This window comes from Cavia porcellus, unplaced genomic scaffold, assembly GCF_034190915.1.
Source record: "Cavia porcellus strain 051 isolate PalLab524CR breed Dunkin Hartley unplaced genomic scaffold, mCavPor4.1 scaffold_5, whole genome shotgun sequence".
NCBI classification, from domain to species: domain Eukaryota; kingdom Metazoa; phylum Chordata; class Mammalia; order Rodentia; family Caviidae; genus Cavia; species Cavia porcellus.
This window is the reverse complement of record NW_026947488.1, coordinates 18,260,447-18,281,406: the sequence shown is the minus strand read 5'-3', so window position 1 is coordinate 18,281,406 and position 20,960 is coordinate 18,260,447. Positions and strand designations below refer to the sequence as shown.

The 20,960-nt window shown below is 45.4% G+C and overlaps 1 protein-coding gene across 1 annotated transcript; it reads left to right on the top strand.

Annotated features, from left to right (window-relative positions):
* The first annotated feature begins 14,846 nt into the window (after positions 1-14,846).
* On the top strand, positions 14,847-20,271 carry Srsf6 (serine and arginine rich splicing factor 6). The gene is made up of 6 exons (XM_003467664.5): positions 14,847-15,033; positions 15,260-15,408; positions 16,652-16,776; positions 16,901-17,109; positions 17,200-17,283; positions 17,394-20,271. Exons 1-6 carry the CDS (start codon positions 14,927-14,929, stop codon positions 17,743-17,745), a joined length of 1,026 nt encoding a protein of 341 aa, XP_003467712.2. The 5' UTR covers positions 14,847-14,926; the 3' UTR covers positions 17,746-20,271.
* The last annotated feature ends 689 nt before the right edge of the window (positions 20,272-20,960 follow it).

The window sequence follows — 20,960 nt, the reverse complement described above, 5'->3', positions numbered from 1 at the left end:
CACCTTTGGATTCTACAGTCACCACCAGCAAGAAGGTCCTCACCAGATGCCGGTGCCATCTGCTGGGACTTCTCAGCCTCCAGAACTGTGAACTGAATAAAACTCTGCTCTTCATAAATTATCCAGCCGGTTGCTTTCTATTACAGCAACAGGGCGCAGACTAAGTCACCACATATAAGGTATACCAAAAAAAGTAATCAAAGTAATGTTTTAATGCAGTAATTTTTTAAAAAATCAAAATGAATGCAAAAAATCCATGATAATAAGATCACGTTACTGATTTTTTCCTTTTGCCTCAGGCTTCAATACAACTTAGCTCAGTAAGGTTACTGATCTTACGTTGATCAAAATTGTTATTTTGTTCATCATGGATTTTTCTGCATTGCTTTTCTTTTCAATAGTGTGTTAAAACACTATGTGAATGCTATGTTTTTTGACGCCCCCTTAAATTTTGCAACTGAAATGAATGCTTCATTGATCTCATCCAATCCTAGCCCTAAGAAATAGGTCTGGGAGAGGAGGTCAAGCGAGATTTATGTAGTACACACATGCACTAGTAGACTAAAGTAATTTAAAAATCATTTTAAAAATTGTATGAAAATAAAAACAACTTAAAAGGGCTAGAGGTGTAGCTCAGCAGTAGAATACTTGCCTAGCATGCATGAAGCCCTAGGCTCAATCCCCAATGTTCTCAAAATAGTAACTAACTAAATAAATATTTTTTAAAAAGAATTAAATGAGATCACAAGTGCAAAGTGCCTGGGCTATAGTAACCTTTGATCCACGGGCAGCAGATTCTGTGTGTACCTGGCTCATCCTCCAGGCTTCATCATATCAGGGAATACCAGGTTGGAAACGCTGGATAATTAACACCCTAGTGCAGCTCTCAACTAATGATCACAGAGCCGGTATATAAATACCCCAGCTCCTTCATTCCTCAAACAGGAATATTTCGAGAGGTAATTTCAAGACTCATTTCGCAGAGTCCCCAGGTAAGATGAAGTTCCCACTGCCCACAGGGAAGTGGCTTGATAACATACCTGCATGCCTGATCCTGCCCCCTCCTCAATTTCCTACCCTCCTAACTAACCATCTTTCCTAGGAGCACCTCCCAGATCCACTGTGCGTACTTGAATGTGTATCTCAGGACCCACTTCCAGGACAACCCAAACTGAGACACACATGTCCTTCCTTGTTTTATCCGCTTCCCTGTGCAACACAGAGTGCTCAGAATACACTTGCAAGTCTGAGCATCCCTCAAAGAAGGCACCTCCCCCAGTTCCCCGCCTCTCTTGGGAGGAAGCTCTGTAGTGTGACTGCCAGCCAGTGCTGGAAGGCCTGGATCTGAAATGGGCTTGGCCATGTTTCTGTAATCTCTGCACCTTGAGTGGAAAAATAATTGGCAGGCACCTTTCCTGGCCATTAATTCTTTACAGCCATCTCTGAGCCCTTGGGGCAAAAAGTGATTGTCTGCAGTTACTGCCAGCCTGGCTCTGAATTCAGAACAGAGAGCTTGACTCCCCCTTTCCCGTCTTCACAGACTCATCTCCCTGTGCCTCTCCCACCTCCCTCCAGAGCCTAAAAGGGCCAGAGACAGCTGCCCTGCAGATCAGAGGACATGAGAAATGGCTATCGGTGCACACACACTAAAGGTCCATGAGTTAAAAATCATGGGTGGTGGAGGCTTTCTTCATGCTTCTTTCCAGAAATTATTTTTTTCAGCTTCCATACTTTTTACACTTTTTCCTCACCATCTCCATTAATACTCTCCATGCCTTCTGCAGAGGGTGCCATTATTGTGCCCACCTATGGGTACTGAGGCTGAGAGAGGACAAGGGCCGTAAGCCCAGCCCTCATGGAGAAACCCGCTCTCTTCCTTGGGTCATGTTTTTCTCTTCCTCAGCACTCATTTCCTGAGCATCTCCTACGTGAAAAGCCCCATAGTGTGCGTGACAGTTAAAGTGGGGGTCAATCTAATGGGCTTTGGAATCCGCCCTCGAGAGTAGGTCAGCACACTTCTGGCTGTGTCTGTTCTGTGTGGGTCACGGAAACATGGTGTTGGGGTCTACATCTGGTCCCTCACTTCTTTCTCCCCAGCACTCTTCCATTCTGCTTCCCAGCCACCATGAACAAAGCAGTTTTACTCCACCCAACCTTTCCAACGTGATGTGCTTGCCTTAGAAGCAACTGAGTAAGTATTGAATCCTCTCAAACTGTGAACTAAAATAAGCTTCTTGTTCTTCAAACTGTGGCTGTCACATATTGTCCAAGAAACAGGAAAACTGACTATATGCCAGGACCAAAGGAGGATAGAAGGGTGAATTTTTAAAAACATTTATTCCCTCTGGGAAGGAGAAATAAAAGCTTTCCCATCCAGCCCATTCTCTATACCATAGGCAGCACACGTTCTTTATAATGTCTATGTAATGCTTGTGGTGGTTTTAGTGCTACCAGGCAGTTTTTAATAGATGCAGTAGAGATCATGTGGCCCACAAAGCCAAAGCATTTAATGCCTGACCCTTTCAAAAAAAGTTTGCCACAGTCTACGCTATGCCAAGCACTAAAGACAGATAAACTTAGCTACTCTGCTCTGTGAGGTATCCTATTATTGTGACCCTTTTAGAAGTGAAGGAAAGGTGCCCCTCCACTGCTCCAAGTCACATAAAAAATACTGGTGACCAGCAGGCCATGGTGGTGTACACCCGCAATTCCAGCCCTTGAGAAACACTGGCGTTCATTCTTGAAACAGCTCAAAGCCTGCATGAAGAGTGGGCCACTGAGCCATCCCTCTCATCCTGCCTCCCTGTAATGCCAGCAAGGATAGAGTATTAGCTTTCTGTTACCATGACAAAATACCAGAAGCAACTAACATCATAAAGAGAAAGGTTTTATTTGTTCAGTTTTGGAGATTCAAAGTCAAAGATCAGGGTCAAGGATGTAGCTCAGTGGTATAGCACTTGCCTGATACGAAAGAGGTGCTGAGTTCGATCCTCAGCAACACAAAGCAAAGCGAAAGAAGGAGCGGCCCATCTGTTTGGAATCTGGTGAGGGAAGTGGACAGCAGCACATCCTGGCAGGAGCACGTGTAGACGCAAGCAGTCACACCACAAGTTGGAGGCTGAGGGAAAGAGGACAGGAGGAACTAGGCTTGCTTCCTCTAGAACAGTCCTCTCTCAAGAGTTCACACCCTGCCCCCCAGTAACCCGGGACTCTCCTAGGCCTCACACCCCCCAGATTCCACCACCACCTCCCGACAGCACCACCGGGAACCAACCCTCAGTACATGAGTGTTTGGAGAACACTCAGACCACACCCAAGCCACAGCAAACTGAGCCCTGGCCATACCTTGGCCCCAACCTCCATGAGAAGTAGACCACTAAACAATCCAAATGGACTCCTTCAGCCCCGAGCTCGAGAAGGTCACTGGGTCTTCCCCTGATCTCTTCCTTCCTGTCACCTGACACCTGCCACGTTGGCCACAGGGCTGAATTTGGTCTGGTCCCAAACCTGCCTGAGTGTCCTTCTCCTACAGGCATCTGAAGACCTCTTCTGTAGTAAACAGGCATTCATGTGTTAATACAAACCAGGAGGCTGGCATAGCTATCTTTTGTTGGTTTTATTATTAAACCTTTGTGGGAAGGGCAGAGTGACAACCATGCAGGATGGCATGCCAAGGAGGATCTGGCAAAGGCAGGGAAGAGGACAGAGGGGACCAGCTGGAGAGTGTGCGTGACAAAAGAGGCCAGGCCAATTCACAAGAAGCTACATCCTTCTCGGGAGAAAGTGCCTTGGAAATGGAGCCGTTTTGGGAGGCAGGCTGACTTGCCTGTGGCAGACGCTGTCCGCTCCACTCTGTTACCCCAGCATTCGCCTCCACCAGCCTCGGTCGGCTCCCTGGGAACACCTGCCTTGCCGCCCTAGGGCTTGATTTCTGGCTGTGGAAAAATATTCAGCCACTCAAACAAGCTGCAGTGTCAGAGAGTGAATGTTCCTGGAAGCAGCCCTCAACTAATGACAATTTCCTCCATCCTGGCAGGGAAGACACCACTCTCTTTCCTGGATCTGAGGTGTTTTCTGCTATTTCTCTCAAAGTTCATAGGGACATTAAGAACCCTTTGCTCACAGCAATCCACTAGACTTCTGCAGAAACTATCCAGATGGCGCTTCTTATGTCAAATCCTAACAAACTGGAGCCAGAAGCCCAGGCTCATATGCCCATGGACTTAAGCGCAAGAATGTCCTGTGTAAATGTCTACAATGAGAACTATGCAAGGAATGCCTCAAAACAGAATCCCAAACAAGTCACTTACAGGATCCAGATAAGCTGCTCACACAAAGACGTCTGCCCAATAATGGCCTCTGCCAACCACTGTGGGTGCTGCAGTGGGTGCCTGCAATCAAGACGCTTAAACATGTTTCAGAGCAGCACCTCCGAGCTGCTTCTTTCCTTGCCAGGAGAATGGCACTCACCTACAATCTCAGCTACCTCGGAGGCTAAGGCAGGAGGCAGATGCAAAGTTTAAGGCCAGCCTTGTCCACTTAACAAGATTCTGTCTCAAAACAAAAAATAAAAGTGATGGTACTGAGCTCAACGGTAAGACACCACCCCTGGGTTCAACCCCCAGTAACGGAGGGAAGAGGAGGCTGTCCCTTTTCTATGGTCCTGTCCCCTCAGAGGTGCTTGTGTACCCCCACTTGCAATCCACTATTCCCAATAAGCTCTTATATTCTGGAAAACCTCTCTCTAGCGTTTCCTTAGATTGATCTTCCTTCTATCCTCTGCCCTGTAACATCTCCAACTGCTGATTTCCTGGGGTTACTTCCAAATAAATTACTTGTCCACTGAATTTTGTTACAGAGTCTGCTTCCAGAAGAATCCAAATCAACACAAGTATCAAGCACTGCTCACATCATCTCCCCTGACCCCCAACACAGCTCTGGGAGCAGAGATCATCCCTATTTTTCAGAAATGGCAACTGAAGGGCTCATAGAATTAAACAGAACCCCAACTGCAAGGGACCATCAAGCACCACAGCGCTCAAGAAAGGTTCCTAGGGAAGAGATGCAGACTTGTCTCCTTGACCACAGACGAACCATGCTAGACCTAGGCTCAGGCTCCCCCTTACAGCTCATTCTGCTCCAGTTCCAGCCCCATCTCCATCCTTAGGAATCCTGTCTTCCTGAAGACCGATGAAGGGAAGACCCAGAGCCCCCCTATCATAAAAGACAAGTTCTTATAAAAGTATCTCTATGGAAAAAAGGGGAGGTGAATAGGGATGAAATTTGCATTTCTTCAACAATAAATTCCAATCCTTTTTGCACGCCTATCATACACTAGTGGCTATTCTAAGTGCGTTACAACAAAATAACTTGCAATCTCTGACATAACTCCTTGAGACAGATACTATTTCTTTCTCCATTTTACAAACAAGGAACAGGAACAGAGAGGTTAAGAATTTGTCCAAGGTCACACAGCTACCAAAGGATGGAGCTGGACCCAAGCAATCCAGCTCCACCCTCAGAGGCCTCCACAGAGAAACGCACCAGTAGAACAGAGCAATGGACACAGCAGACTTCTCCAGGTTCAGATGTCCCTCAGGAGAGAGCACTTGGCTGGCAGCCATGTTGGAGAGAGGCCAATTGAGCTCAGGACTCAGAACAGCTGCAAGCCACCTCCATCTGGAAGCTCCGAGTGACAGGGTCAGGGAGCCAAGTTGAAGTGGGCAGGAGGCAGACTGACTGCTGCAGGCTGAACAAATCTGGTTCGTCTCACCGCCAGAAAACAGCCTGAACCTCAGCGGAACTGAAGGTACGGACCCACTGGGATTATCCACTACCCTGCCCTGCAACCACAGCTGGGTTTCTGGGCTCCATCAGCACAGATCTGGGCCCCATCTGCCCACTGTGTCTACCAGTTCCCCAAAGTTTGCATGATCTTCCCTTGTCCTTCCAGTCTTCCAATCTCTTCCTCTTCTTCTATTTCTCTATTTTTCACCCTAACCCTTTTTAAATTTTTTACCCCGAGGGTAAAACTGCAATACTGAGAGCTTGTTTCCTGTATACAACCTTCTGGGATGTAGTCATGACAGGAAATATTTCCCTCTCTCCAAAGCATCCCTTCCTGCCTCTTGGCACTGTGCCCCACCCCTCACCCAGTTACCAGCCCTGGTGATCCCTCATCTGCTTTCTGTCCCTTTAGCTCTGTCTTTTCGGGTGTGGTCACCTGTCCATGTGCATCACAGTTAGAGGAAGCTATTAAGCACACAGACCTCCAGGCCCTCCTGCCCACACCCAGGAAATCTGATTGTGGAGCCCTAATACCTGCATGTGTAAACCTCACTCCTCAGTGACTACTGCGTCACTACTAGGTCTGTCTTGTTCCTGGTTTCAACCCCCAAAACTAGTACTGTGCCTGGACCATGCAAGGCACCTAGGATTCATTTCCCCCTCACTCTCCTAGGAGGTGGGCTCAGCCCCGCCAACCAGTTCAGTTCTGCTCGGCTTCTCCTGCCTGATGGCATGAGGGAGCCAGTGTTTGATGCAGCCACAGAAAAATCACGGCACTGAAAAGCACAAGCACCCACAAGGCATTCAGGAACACATTTCCACTTAAATTCGTCCGAATAACAGGAGCTGGAACTACTGATGAATAAAGAGTCTGCAGCCACAGCTCAGTGCCGGGTAGAAGGACAGAAATTCAAACGAACTAGCTTTGGGGAAGACCCAGGAGGGGGACGCCAGTACCGCCTCTCACGGGACCATGGGATTCCGGCAGGCTCCAAGAGCACCATCGGGTGTGCCGTCGGTGTGCCTATGACTGCCTTCTCATTTCCACTGTGGCTGCGTGCTCTTCTCCTCCGCATGGCCAGTGAGGATTTCCCACCTGGCATCCCTACCTCGCCACGGCCCCAGACGCTGAACGGGGCCCTGCACCTACCCACCAGCAAACACTGGCTTCCTGTTCTGCTGCCCTTGTTGGCTTCCACTCGAAAGACAAATTCTGTTTGCCACAACAGGCAATTTCAAGAAGAATTAGGGCTGAATGATGAATCGGGCACCAGCTGCCAGCTCTGCGAACAGCCACACAGTCCTGCATGGGCCGGAGAAGCATGCAGGCGTAACTGGCATACCCAGGCACATCCAGGAGGGTCAGGGTCAGTGAAACGGGGCCACGCAGTCATCAGTAGTCAGCGGCCAGCTGAAGAGGAGATTTGAAACCAGATCACAGGAATTATGTTTTAGGAATTGTGGAGAAAGGCATTGGATAGAGGGTGTGAATGCTGTCCCCAAACATCTGTAAGACCCATTTGTGGAAAACAAATCTGGTATTTGCACAGTTTCAGCCACAACTAGCTAGGACTAATGGGGGAGACAGAGGCAGCAAATTTTTTACGAAATCATTTACACACAATAAAACAATGTGTGTAATAGTCGAATGGCTACCTCCTTAGGCAGTGGACTGTCCACCACAGAGGTGGTTAACTGGGGACCAGAAAACTTCAGCATAAATAAGAGACTTGACAACAGAAGATTTTCTTGCATTCAGGGACCATCAAAGCTCTATCCCTGGCTTCCCTGAGAGCCATAGAATTTATCTAACGAGGTAATCACACAATAACCACAAGGTGGCAGCAAAGCCACACCTTCGGGTCAACGGAGAGCACCTTAGCTGGTAATTAGAATACAAAACTAAAAATTCACATGCACAAGGAATTAATTCGGACAAATCAACATTCGCGGGCAAAAAGTCTAAGTCAAGTATTTAGTAGAGCATTAGTTCCCCACAAAGCCCAAAGGTCTCCAAGTAAAGTAAATTGCTATGATGGTTCTTTTTTTTTTTTTTATAATTGTTCTTGGGACTTATTACTCTAATTTTCCAGTAAAGAACAACATTCATACAATAAAACACACAAATGATAAGTACTTCAATCAATGAACTGTCACAGACAGAGCACACCTGTATAAGTGGCACCCAGATCCACAAAGGAAATATGACCAGGACCCCAAAAGCCAGCACCCTGAGGTTTCTCGTCACTCTCCTGCTCGGGGTAACAAGCACCCTGACTTTCGGCACCACCGATTATTTTTGCTTGCTTTTCAGTTGCACACACATGCAGTGATAAAATGTGGATTCCTGAATGTCTCCTCTCCACGTTGCTTGTGAGATTACAGGCATACACCATACCCTGCTGTGAGAACCCAGAATTCTGCTCTGATCACCTAACAAATTTCTTTTGTAGGTTTATGACCATATTTCCATTAAGTGTGTAACTGCTAGGTCACTGGGGTAGCCACTGCCAGCTTTCAGCTTTGCAGACAACCTCAGTAGACACTACTGCCTTATTTTTCAAAGTAATTCACACTCCTGCTAAGAATGTCTAAGCATTCCAGTGGCTCCTGAGCTATACTGGAATTTTCTGTTAAAGCAAATTTTGATGGAGAAAAGATGGGGTGGAAAGGTGAGCCTGTGAGCCCTCAAGGGGTGGTCTGTCTGGACACTACTAATGGGTGGTCATAGACCAGAAGGCAGAAGATCTCACCCCACCAGCAAGTTCAGTGAACTCAGGAGCACACAAGCACTGCTGAGCGAGATGCCCACCGCCTGTGTTCTCAGCAGCTCCACAATGGCACTGCTCCCGGTGCGACCTCACAGTGTGTGTGCAACTCTTCCAAGTGCTCGGGGGAGAGACTGGAAAAACTAAGACAGCAGCTCTGTTCCAAGTCTTCTATATTCTAGGGGAAGGGGAGACAGCATGGCGTATATCTACATGTCCCCCCCAAAGCCTCATGTGCTCAGAGGCGGGTTTGTTGGGAGAGGATTGGGTCACAGAGGTGTGATACTCATTTGGGGACTAGTCCACTGATGATTGTACAGCAAAGTCTGCCGTTGGAAAGCAAAGCCTGCTGGGAAGAGGGGGGTCCCGGGGGCTGTGGCCTGGAAGCGGGTGTCTCCCTCTCTCCTCCCTTGATCTCTGTATCCTGCTGCCATGCTGCGAGCAAGCCTCCTCTGCCATGCCCCTCTGCTTTGGACTGCCAGAGCTGACTGCGCACTGATACTTCAACAAACAGTGAGCCAAAATAAACCTTCCCTCCTAAGAGTTGTGAGTGTTGGGTATTGTGTCTCAGTGATGAGAGAACTAACACAGGTCAAGGGATGAGAAGTTTTATAAGGAAAAATAAAACAGGAAAGGACAATACAGGGAGGGTGGGTGTTGTTTTTAAAAAGACTGTTAGAGGAGTACCCTCCAATAAGACAATTTTGAAACTGAGGCCACATGTGTAATCTTGGCACTTAGGAGACTGAGGCAGAAGGATCACTGTTACAGTGCCATAGGAACTGCCAGGCTGGACAACTTAGTACAGCTCAAAACTCGAGCTAGGAGGGATGACACACAGCTATAATCCCAGCACTTGGGAGGCTGAGGCAGGAGGATCACAGTGAATTTGAGGCCAGTCTGGGCTACGTAGCAAGACCCTGTCTGAAAAACAAATTTTAAAAAACCTAAATATATAAATAAAATAAAAAAAGAATGAGCCAGAGGAAAAGTTTAGTTCAAGAAACAGGGAGCTGTTTGGTGAAAAAGACATGAGGTGGGTGTATGTCTGACATATTCGAGTAAGAGGGGTAAGAAAGGCAGAGAGAAAGCTGGAGCTGGGACAAATAGCACAGGACCTGCCCCCGTGCTGTACCCCACTGACACACCCCCACTGCTGTGCACAAGGCTGCACACCCTGCTCAGCACAGCAAAGCGATGGTTTGGGGCCGAGTGTTGCAGGGCATGTGCATAGAACACACCAAGCCTGGTTCAATCCCCAGCACCAGAGGGAAATAAATAATAAGAGTTAAAGAGTTCAGGAGTTTAGGTGGAAGCTGCCTACCAAAATGGACTCACAGACTAACTAATATTTCCGGCTTTTTAAACTTAGCTCTACACCACAGGCTTCCCCCCCGCCCCCCCCCCCCCCCACTTTTTGAGACAGGGTCTCACTCTGCAGTTCAGGCTGGCCTTTAACTCACTTTATAGCCCAGGCTGGTCTTCAACTCACTGCAATCCTCCTGCCTCCGTGTCCTGAGTGCTGGGATTACGGATGTGTGCCACCATGCCTGGCACTACAGGCATTTTTATAATAAAATAAATAAAATATAAAATAAATTGGGGTAGGCAAAGTGAATTATAGAGCAAGACCTTGTCTCTAAATAAGTAAATAAATAAGAGTTGAAGAGCATTTGGTTGCTGAAATAACCATCCTTGTTTTATTTTGTTTTGTTTTGTTTTGAGACAAGATCTCGCTGTGTATTTTAGGTTGGCTTTGAACTCACTTGGAGAAACTAGAAAGGGAAAGGAACTAAGAGTCTCCTCTAGTGCCTCCAGGAGAAATTCAGCCCTCCTGTCACCTTGATGTTACCTCAGGGACCCATTCCAGACTTACGACTTCCAGATCTGTTTAATAATAAATTTGTGTGGCTTTAAGTCACTAAACTGATGGGCCTCTGCTACCGTGCCATAGGAACTGTATACAGAAATTAATCCAGCCTCTTACAGCCCGGGCCTCAATCTTCTACTCTCTATCTACTCTTCTGTCCTTGGCTGGGCGTGGTGGCACACACCTGGGATCTCAGTGGGCAGAAGGATCACTCCCAAGTTCAAGCCCAGCCTGTGCTACACAGTGGGACCCTGTTTCAATCCTCCCCACCCCCCATTAATCCTATTTCTTTGAGGATTTTCATCCAGTTGGTGACAACCTCACAAACTTTTATCTCTGGTCCTTTATGTGTACCTTTTCTGCCAACCCTAACAGATTTTTATTTGCTCACAGGTTCTTAACACAGTCATTTTACCAAACACACGCTTAGATGTTGTGGCCTTAAATTCATGCGTTCAGAATGAAAAAACAAGTGTATGCCACAGTTAATATTATCTAATTTCCTCTGTCCATCACTCAGATAAAATCAAATATTTAACTAGTTCAGGTGATCCTCACTCTATCTGAGAATGCGATCCAACTGTATCTTGATGAAAATGCCATTTATCCCGCAATATATGGAGCACAAGGGAGGCCAACCTCAGTGCCACGGGTCCCTTCACCATTAGAAGTACATCAGGGGTTCTAGATGGGGGAGGATTCTGTTCCTCAGGGAACATCTGAGGACACTTTTTATTATCACACCTACAGGTGTGAGCGAGCTTTTGGCACTGTATAGATAGAGGCCTGGGGTGCTGCTAACCATCCTCCATGCACAGCACAGTCCCCTACAACCAAAAAGTACCTGGCCCCAAATGACATCAGTGCTGAGGCTGAGAAACCGCTGTAGGTGATTCCAAGAATCAGATGTCTCAGCCAGGCGTGGTGGTGCACTCAATCCCAGCACTGGAGAAGCTGAGGCAGGCGGACAGTTGCAAGTTCAAGACCAGCCTGGGCTACCAAGTGAGCCCAAGGTCAGTCTGAACTGCATAGTGAGATCCTGTCTCAAAAAGATTAAAAAAAAAAAAAAAAAAAAAAAGAACAATCAGATGTCTTAAACAAGGGTTTGGGTTGGCTCAGCAACATTTAATTCAATCTCCCAGCTAAAAGAGCCTTGGAGGCTCTTTTGATCATGCAGTTCACAATTCTTTCTTTGTCGTGGACAGTTTCCATTTATGGATTCCGTTTCTGGAGGAACGTCAGGTACAGGCACTGCATTCCACATAGACACACTTGAGTTGCTCTGTTAGAGTCTGCAGAAAGACACAATCAAAAGGAGATAGACAAGTAAGAACACATTTATCAGCGGAACAGGTTCATGCTATTATGAAGGCTGGGAAGTGGCATGATAGGCCATCTGAAAGCGGGAGAGCCAGGGACACCATGGGAAGGCTGGATCCAACTTCAAAGGCTGCACAACCAGGAAAGCTGACAATTACCCCCCCCCCAGTCAGTGGCCAATGGGCTAAATTTGGGGGACCACTGGTGCAAGTCCTAGAGCCCAAAGAGCACAGAAACAGAATCCTGATGTCCAAAGGCAGGGGGAAATCCTGATGTCCTAGCTCTTAGACAGAAAGCAAACTCACCTGTTCTCTCCCTTTTCATTCCATCCACATCTCTAACCTGATGTTACCTGCCCACACTGAAAAGGACAGATCTTCCTTACTCAGCTGACTAATTCAAATGTCAGTCTCTTCTAGAAACACTCTCACAGACATATCCAGAATAATGCCTTACCAGGTATCTAGGTATTCCTTAATCAAGTCAATTTGACACCTAAAAACATTTTTTTTTTTTTTTTGCAAATACCAGGAGCTGATCTCAGGACCTTGCACTTGCCAGGTAGACACTGTGCCAATAAGCTATTATCTTCAGTCCTTGACACCTAAAGTTAACCATCAGTTGCTACGGTCTCCCAAAACATACTCATGAAAACAGCTGCTAGAATACTAAAATTTCAGCCAGGCATGGTGGCTCACGCCTGTAGTCCCAGAACTCAGGAAGCTGAGGCAGGAGGATCACTGTGAGTTCGAGACAAGCCTGGGCTACAAAGTAAGCTCAAGGCCAGCCTGAACTGCATAGTAAGACCCTGTCTCAAAAGGTAAAAATAAATAAATAAATAAAAATTTAAAAAGAATACTAAAATTTTCAGATATAACAAAATCATTCAGAATCTGGTTCATAGCCACTTTGAATCATGCGGTGTTTTGAAGATCCCTTTGGTTCCCAGGTAATACATGTAAGAGCATGCACTGGATTGAAAAACACAATCACTATGTACTCGAGACTGGCTTTGACAATCTGGACGATTATAAACCTGAAGTTAACACTTTTCTGGATCCAGAAACATGGATCCCGGGAGGTAACGCTTCCTTTTCTGCTGACAGATTCCTGCACTTACTGCTGTAATTCTAGAAATGAGCTTTCCTGAGGCACATTCAACATTTCTCCTTGAGTTGTTCTTCCGAAATATAAAATTAGCTCATCAGCAAGACTCCACAGAATGATAATATTAGAGACTATTTTCTGCTGCTGTTGGTCTCCAGTGTTGTTATCATTCATGTTTGTTTTGTTTTGTGCAGGGAAGATACTGGGAACTGGACTCAGGACCTCACACTTGCCAGACAGGTGCTGCACCACTGACCTAAATTCCTAGTCCCTTGTTTTTGTTTTGTTAAGGGTATTGGACTCTGGGAAAAGTGAGAGCAGAAGATGTTAGCTCCATCCTTCTTTTTCCACGAATGAATGAGGAGCGGGGCAGCAACACCTTACTTTCCACTGCAGCCACTAGCTAAGTACTACTCCAGCTCCTTCCCTACTAAAGGAATGTTCGGTTCCACTGACAGTGTATTAGTGTCAGATCCCGGTTCACTTTTTTTTTTTTTTTTTTTTTTGGTCTCGGGGATCGAACTCTTGACCTCACGCTTGCAATTCAGGTGCTTATGCCGCTGAGCTATATCCTCGGCCCTCCTGTTTCATTTCTTGTAAATAAAGTACTTTAACAACCAAGTACTGATTGTTTGACAGGCGACCATTGTTGAGTTCTCATTTCCTCCCCTACATTCCATGAATATTTCAATCATTTTAAGCCTATTTATATTATCTAATTTTAAGTTTGACCTCTACTCACTACATGCCAGTATTAACATCGCTTGCCCAATCATGACAATCAACAATACATACTGACTCTGCCAAATCTCCCATAGGGGACAAAACCGCCCCTTTTCAACAGAAGCTGAAGCCCACTGAGGCTGCATCACTTTAAAAAAGGAAATAGAGCTCAGGGATAATCTTTTTGGTCTTAGTTTGTGTGACTTTATACTCTCTTATCTTTTCTAATCTACTTCTCTAATCATTCACTTCTCGTTCCCTTTCTTGTACTTAAATAAATTTTAAGAGTACCAGATGACACAGTCAAGGGTCTTCTGCTTTTACTCTTTGAAGTTATCTAGTTCTGCAGCTTTAAATGGCATCTGTTGATAAGCTCACAACGTGTATCGCGACACATAAAATACTTTCCAAATCAATGAGAACAAGGATAGTATGGTAGAACACTCCATATGAGAGGGAAAGAGCCAATTTCTGTGGGAGGGCTGCCAGGTCTTGTGCAAACTCCACCACGGGCAACTGCCTTCTTTGGTGCCAAGGGCTTTGGCCATACTTGCTTTGTAAACAACCGCAGCAAGCGCGGGATGCCCCTGTGCACTGCAACAAAAATGCCAGTACTCCAAGCAAGACCCGTGGAGACTGGAGGACGAGAGAAAGGCAGTGAAGGCTGTGATACCCCGAGAGACTGAAGCCGGCAGGACCGTGCACTCACAGCACGACACTGGCCGAGTCGCCACGACCCCGGAGCACAAATCTGAGATTCTATGAAACGGGAGAACCGGCCGTGTTCCAGAGCAAGTCCCCAACCAAAATGAGCGTGAACCATTCGGTGGAGCAAGTCCCAGCCTCGGTTTTAACGTACCAATGAGAAACCACGGTGGCCTATTATGCCAACCTCGAGAACCAATGAAACACGGCGACTGTTTCAGGCTGCCTCTCAAACTCTTGTCGGAGAAATCACGCGGGAACAGTTTATTCAAAAAGCGAGCTACGGCTGGAGTGTGGATACTGTATTTTGATTACACAGATGGTGGGGCGGGTTAGAGAAGATTCTGGAAGCAAAGTAGCACTCTATCAACCGCCGCCCGCCAGGGACTCACCAGTCAGTCTACAACCAAGAGCACGACGTGGGGGGTACTACGTACTGCGTGCTGACGTCACACAGCGGGCCCCGCCCTCAGGCCGCCCATATAGCGTAGTCCTGGCGCGCGCGCGCACCATTGTGTGGCTGGACTCGGCCACCGCTGCGGTGTGAGGCGCGTGTTCGGGTTCTCGCCGTCCCCGCACCCGCACCGCGGCTCCTGTTTTGCGGCTCGCCGTTGGACTAGCCTTCGGGACCCTGTTCGCCACGGACATGCCGCGCGTGTACATAGGACGCCTAAGCTACAACGTCCGGGAAAAGGACATCCAACGCTTTTTCAGCGGCTACGGCCGCCTCCTTGAAGTAGACCTCAAAAATGGGTGAGTCCGGCCTGGGCGCCTGCGTGCGCTCCCGGCTCCCCGGCACTGGGGACTGAGTGGCTGTTCGAAACAGAAGGCAGCCAAGGCCGCGGCGCCGCGTGGCAAGGCCTCCAAAATGGCGGCGACCTGGAGCCGCGGGTGCGAGCGGGGTTGCGGGTGCGCGCACGCACTCGCGCCGCCGGCTAACGCGCCCCCGCCGGTGTCTGGCCGGCGTTACCGCCCCCAGATACGGCTTCGTGGAGTTCGAGGACTCCCGCGACGCCGACGATGCCGTTTACGAGCTGAACGGCAAGGAGCTCTGCGGCGAGCGCGTGATCGTGGAGCACGCACGGGGCCCACGTCGCGATCGCGACGGCTACAGCTACGGAAGCCGCAGTGAGTCCCACCCCCGCGCGCTCCGCGTCCTTGGGGCTTGGGGGCGGGGCGCAGGCACTAGGGTGGGCGGGGTGGGGCCTCCCAGCCCGGGCAGGCGGGAGGGGGCCGGGAGTTGTTTCACCCGGGCGTCTCCGGGGCTCGCTACCTTCACGCCTGCCTGGGATGGCCATGGGACAGTGGAGCGCGGGGATTGGGTCTGGGTTTTGTCAGATTTGGAGGGGGTGGTTTCTACTGGGCCCTCTTTAGCACTGTCGTGGGCTCTGCCCACGTTGGAAGCGAGGAGTAGCTGTATTTGTATTCCCTTGCTTTCCTGGCAGTGCATTAGCCAGATGTGTAGAAGTTTGTGGACAGGCTGGGTGGAGGTGGGGGAGCGGAGGGGGCGGGAAGAGGAGGGGCTTGAAGGATAGGCCTTAGAATTACTGAAGTTAGTGGGGGCCAAAATTACTGTTTTAAAGTAATGTGGTATTGTACCACAAAGTAACTAAACGAGCTTTATGCTATATTTGAACTAGTTGGGGCATGTTATTGGGAGGAGGTTGGGGGGATTTTGGCTATGTTAAATGTTTGATGTTGAAATTGTTGCATGTTGAATTCAAACTTTTTAACAAGTCCTTGATGTTTCAATTTGAAAGTGACCAATGGGGCTGAGGCTGTGTCCACTGAGGCTAAGATGACTGCCTTTCCTGATTGGCCTTGGCTTTTCCATACATTGTGTGACCCTTGCCCTATGACCCTTTGGCTGACCTTACCGGAAGCCATGACGACAGCAGCCTTTTGCCATTAGACGCAGGGTGATGGTGAGGATTCCAAGGGTTAGACAAAACTGGTTAATCTGAACTAGGTGACTGTTACCTTGCGTGTTTTGTGGCCAAACCACCACCAAAAACCTCACACTGTGATGTAAGTACTTAGTGTAACTAGTAAACATTTTTGTAAAATGTAGAAATGCATGTAATCAGTTAAGTTTTATATTTTACAATGTTCTGTAAAATAAAACTTAGCGAGGTAAATTGAATAAAGGAGCAGTCACTCTCTAACAGATTGTAGGAGAGGTTTAGTTGGATTTAGTGTGTTTGACTTGCCCTTAATTTAATTTATGGCAAATCACAAATGTATCGAAGGTTTAGCAGTATAATAGCAAAGTCCTACTCCAGTATATGAAAGTTGATATGTTTGTACTAACTTTCAAAACATGCACTCCTATCATTACAAAGCATCTGATTGTTCGCTCCGTGTGATAAAGGTGGTGGAGGTGGATACAGCAGTCGGAGAACCTCTGGCAGAGACAAATATGGACCACCTGTTCGTACAGAATACAGACTTATTGTAGAAAATCTTTCTAGTCGTTGCAGTTGGCAAGATTTAAAGGTATGGACTATACTTTCAAGTAAAATCAATGCTTCAAAAGTAGGTCTTTTAATGTTTTCCTATAAAATCAGTGTATAGATGTTTTTATTTAGATTTCTGGGTCTGACCAGTCTTACTGTTTTAGGATTTCATGCGGCAAGCAGGTGAAGTCACCTATGCAGATGCTCACAAAGAACGCACAAATGAGGGGGTAATTGAATTTCGTTCCTACTCTGACATGAAACGTGCTTTGGATAAACTGGATGGTACTGAAATAAATGGCAGGAATATTAGGCTTATTGAAGATAAGCCACGAGCAAGCCATAGGCGGTCATATTCTGGAAGCAGATCCAGGTAACTTGAAAGATGTGGAGAGGAGGCGAAGAGTACTTGAGTTGTTTTCAGTAGTTTGATTTTAAGGTTTCATTGGGTTTTATCTTACAGATCACGCTCTAGAAGAAGGTCACGGAGTAGGAGTCGCAGGAGCAGCCGCAGTAGATCTCGAAGTATCTCAAAAAGTCGCTCCCGGTAAATCATAAAGTGTTGGGCTTTTTTTTTTTCTCCTGAACACAGCTGTACTCATTTGTGGAGTTTACATGTATGTTGACAAGGTACTGAAATCTGGCCTTTTTGTCCAGATCCAGGTCACGGAGCAAAGGTCGATCTCGTTCTCGATCAAAAGGCAGGAAATCTAGATCAAAGAGCAAATCTAAGCCCAAGTCTGAACGGGGTTCCCATTCACACTCTCGAAGCAGATCTAAGGATGAGTATGAAAAATCCCGAAGCAGGTCTCGGTCTCGATCTCGGTCCCCCAAAGAAAATGGAAAAGGTGATATAAAGTCAAAGTCCAGATCAAGGAGCCAGTCTCGTTCCCATTCACCTGTACCTGTACCACCCTCAAAGGCTCGGTCTGTATCCCCTCCACCAAAAAGAGCTTCGAGATCCCGTTCTAGATCTCGTTCAAGGTCCAGATCAAGTTCCAGAGATTAATCCAGAACTCTGTTCTTTGCACACTATTAGAGAACACTTTCCTACTTGCTTAGGCAGTTACTCTTCCATGTTTGTACTTGGCCTCTTCTGCAAGAGGATCTCCTAAGAACAGGGGCACACAGAAGTTTAATTTGTGGCCAAATTTGATGAAAAAGATGAGGTTCTAAAATGGTGGCATGAAGTTAAAGACCCTCCCCCTTCTTTGTAGAATTAAGATAACTTTTGATTTTATAGCTTTTGAGCTAAAATAACTTTTGTAAAGATTAAGCTCATTTAGATTTTTTTTTTTTAAGTATTTCAGCAGGATCTGCTGCAGGGTTTGTTTTTTGTTTTGTTTGCTTATTTTTAAATTAACCGTTTCAAGCTTTGGATACTTAAGGCTTTAGAGGGAAACCCAATTTTCAATTATGTTAGCTTTTTATAAAGCTTGAGTTATGTAAGTTTTAAATAAAAGTTTGCTACCAAGATGATTGCCTTATTGAATAGGTCACTGTTAAATTCTTTAAATGTTGATATCTGGTATTTGTGAAAACAGTGTAAAACAAGGCAAGCCTCAGACCAGCAATAAATTATTCCGTTTGGATAACATTATTTTGTGCTGTTAATCAAATTTGCCAAAGTCTTTATCTGTCCCTTAACAAGTTGAGTTAAAAATAAAAATTATTTTGTAGTTGGTCTATTACATAACTTTGTTAAATTGATAGATTTTTAAATAATGAAACTTTTCAGGCTTAAATTTTGAACTTTGAAGAGCTCCTAGTGCTTGGGATCTTGTTTAGCTGGCAATCCCATGTTCTGCAAGTGATCGATGTGACTAGTCCTGTTAGGAGTATGGTTTGGTGGTCTTTAACACTTGTTACGTAAAAATGGAAGTAGTCCTACCTAGAAATTTAGTGTATTCCAAGTGGAAAAGCACATAATGCATTTTCTGCTGAAAGATCATTATACTTAACAGAAAGATCATTATGCTTAACAGGCACTTAACAGATTATTTAGTAAGTCAGTTGATAATTAAACTCCCAATATTCAGGTTCCTTAGTAGTTACAATTTGTTTGGCTCATCTTTGTAAATGTTATACTTTCATGTGGTTGATTTAAAAAACAATGAAATGAGTACTTTGTACTTTTTGAATGAAGTATAATGGATACTGTGGAAATCAAATTATACTACAAATTTGTGGGACTTGTTGGGTTACTAACCCATACATCCATTCCTAGGTAGATTGCAGTTCAAGAAATGATTACCTTCTACCCCTTTGGGTACTTCTAAATAATTTCATTTTTAAAAATTAGCTTTAGTCTGAAGTCAAGGTTTAGGTGAATTGGCTTAGGTTTAATAATTTCTAAGACCTATCTTGAATTGTCAGTAAGGCATGATAATTCCTACATTTTTAGATTGATAAATAGGACTACATAATCAGAAGACATCCTAATAAAACAAGGTTGATTGAGAAAAGTGAGCCAAGGATCTAAGTAGATGTCAGTCACAGTAGTTGGAAGTACTTGGTAACATGGAAACCTGGTTTTTAAGAAATTCTTACCTAGGTTTTCTGTTTGAAAAAAAATTTTCAAATCCTAACTTTGGGAATATAGTGCACCATAAAATTGATGCTGCTTCCGTTATTTTTTTCTTTGATGCTTTATGTAGCTGTTTATAAGAAATTGTTTTATTTTTTCAAGATAAATAAGAATATAAGGAGAAGAAGAAATGGTGTCTGTAAGTTTAGTTATTTTGCCTGTTTAAAGATTAGAAATCCATAACTCTTAAAATAGGCCTTGAGCAGTTTTTTTGTTTTCAGAGAAAGACCCGTAAAGGCTTTTTGAGCCACAGCCTTTTAAAAGGAGGCAAGGACCGGGGAATATAACTCAGTGGCAGAAGTGCTTCCCTGCCAAGCACAGGGTCCTGAGTTCAATTCTCGAGATCCAAAAAAAAGGAGGCAAGGGTGATACTACATTGAGATTTGGCTTTCTAAAAGTATCACATCTCATGTGGACTTTGTTACTATGACATCATTTGAGAAGAGGCATACAACTACATCATTAGCTGCCTCAGTAAGTGGTTATTACTTAGGTACATATTTGCATCCATAAATTTTTTAGTAATGGTGAAGACCAGTTATTAAAAATTCTATTCCGAATCTGTAGACCTAAGTTACTGAATGCTTTAAGTCGCTGTATGTATAACATTGGCCTACTTACAAAAACAGTTGACTGATTTAAAGTGCTTCCTTGCTAACTAGTGAGCAGAGTCAGAGAATCAGCAACGTGCCTCACATTTTTGTTCAGTTGCTGGATGCAGTATTGATCATATAGCACAAGGAAGGTGAGGAGCATCGAGAATCCCCTTTCTTTCACTCAGTGTTTTATTGATTTGCCATAGTACCTTTCTGGCCAGTTTGAGTCCTGCCTACTCCAACTTTTTATGTTCCCATTCCTGTGTTACCACCTTTCATCTTGAATCTTCTTTTTTCCACTTTGTTAACCAATTTTACGCATTTACTTCAATAAAGTGCTTACTGAGGGAAAGACTTGTTTTGAATTTATTGTGTATTTCCACTTAGCACCAAGTTCTTAGCCAGTGGGTTTTTGCATAGGGTTGCCATTGGTTGACTGTATCTGTCTTGTATGAGAAAAGAATCTCAAACAACAAGAGTTTGGGATCTTGAGAGTAGCAGATGATTTATTTTGGGCAAATCATTAACACCTATGCTTCATTTTACCCTTTGAAATGGTAAAGATGAAACAGACTATAAAGATTAAAAACTTATAAACTACTTAGAACAGTGCATAATAAATAGCTGCTATTATGAAGGATTAACTACACTAATTTTTTTATTGACTTGTTTTGTTTTCATGTAACATGCACCTGTTTTTACCCTGTAGTAATCATTTTCTAAGCCCCAGCCGACTCCTTAGTTCTGGACCTGGCAGCACTTTTAAAACTGCAGCAGTGGGGCTGGTGGTTTAGCTCAACGGCATAAGCACCTGTCTTGCAAGCAGGCAGTCGTGAGTTCGATCCCTGGTACCGATAAAAATGAAAAAGACAAAAAAAAAAAAAAAAAAAACTGCAGCAGTTTCCATTTCAGTACCTTCATATTTTCATTACTCAACTTTACCATCAACCCGTTTTTCCATCTTCAGTCTTGATGGTTGCATGCAGTTTAGATAACATGATGGCAAAACCTCATGGAGAATTTCATTTTCTCTTAAGGTCT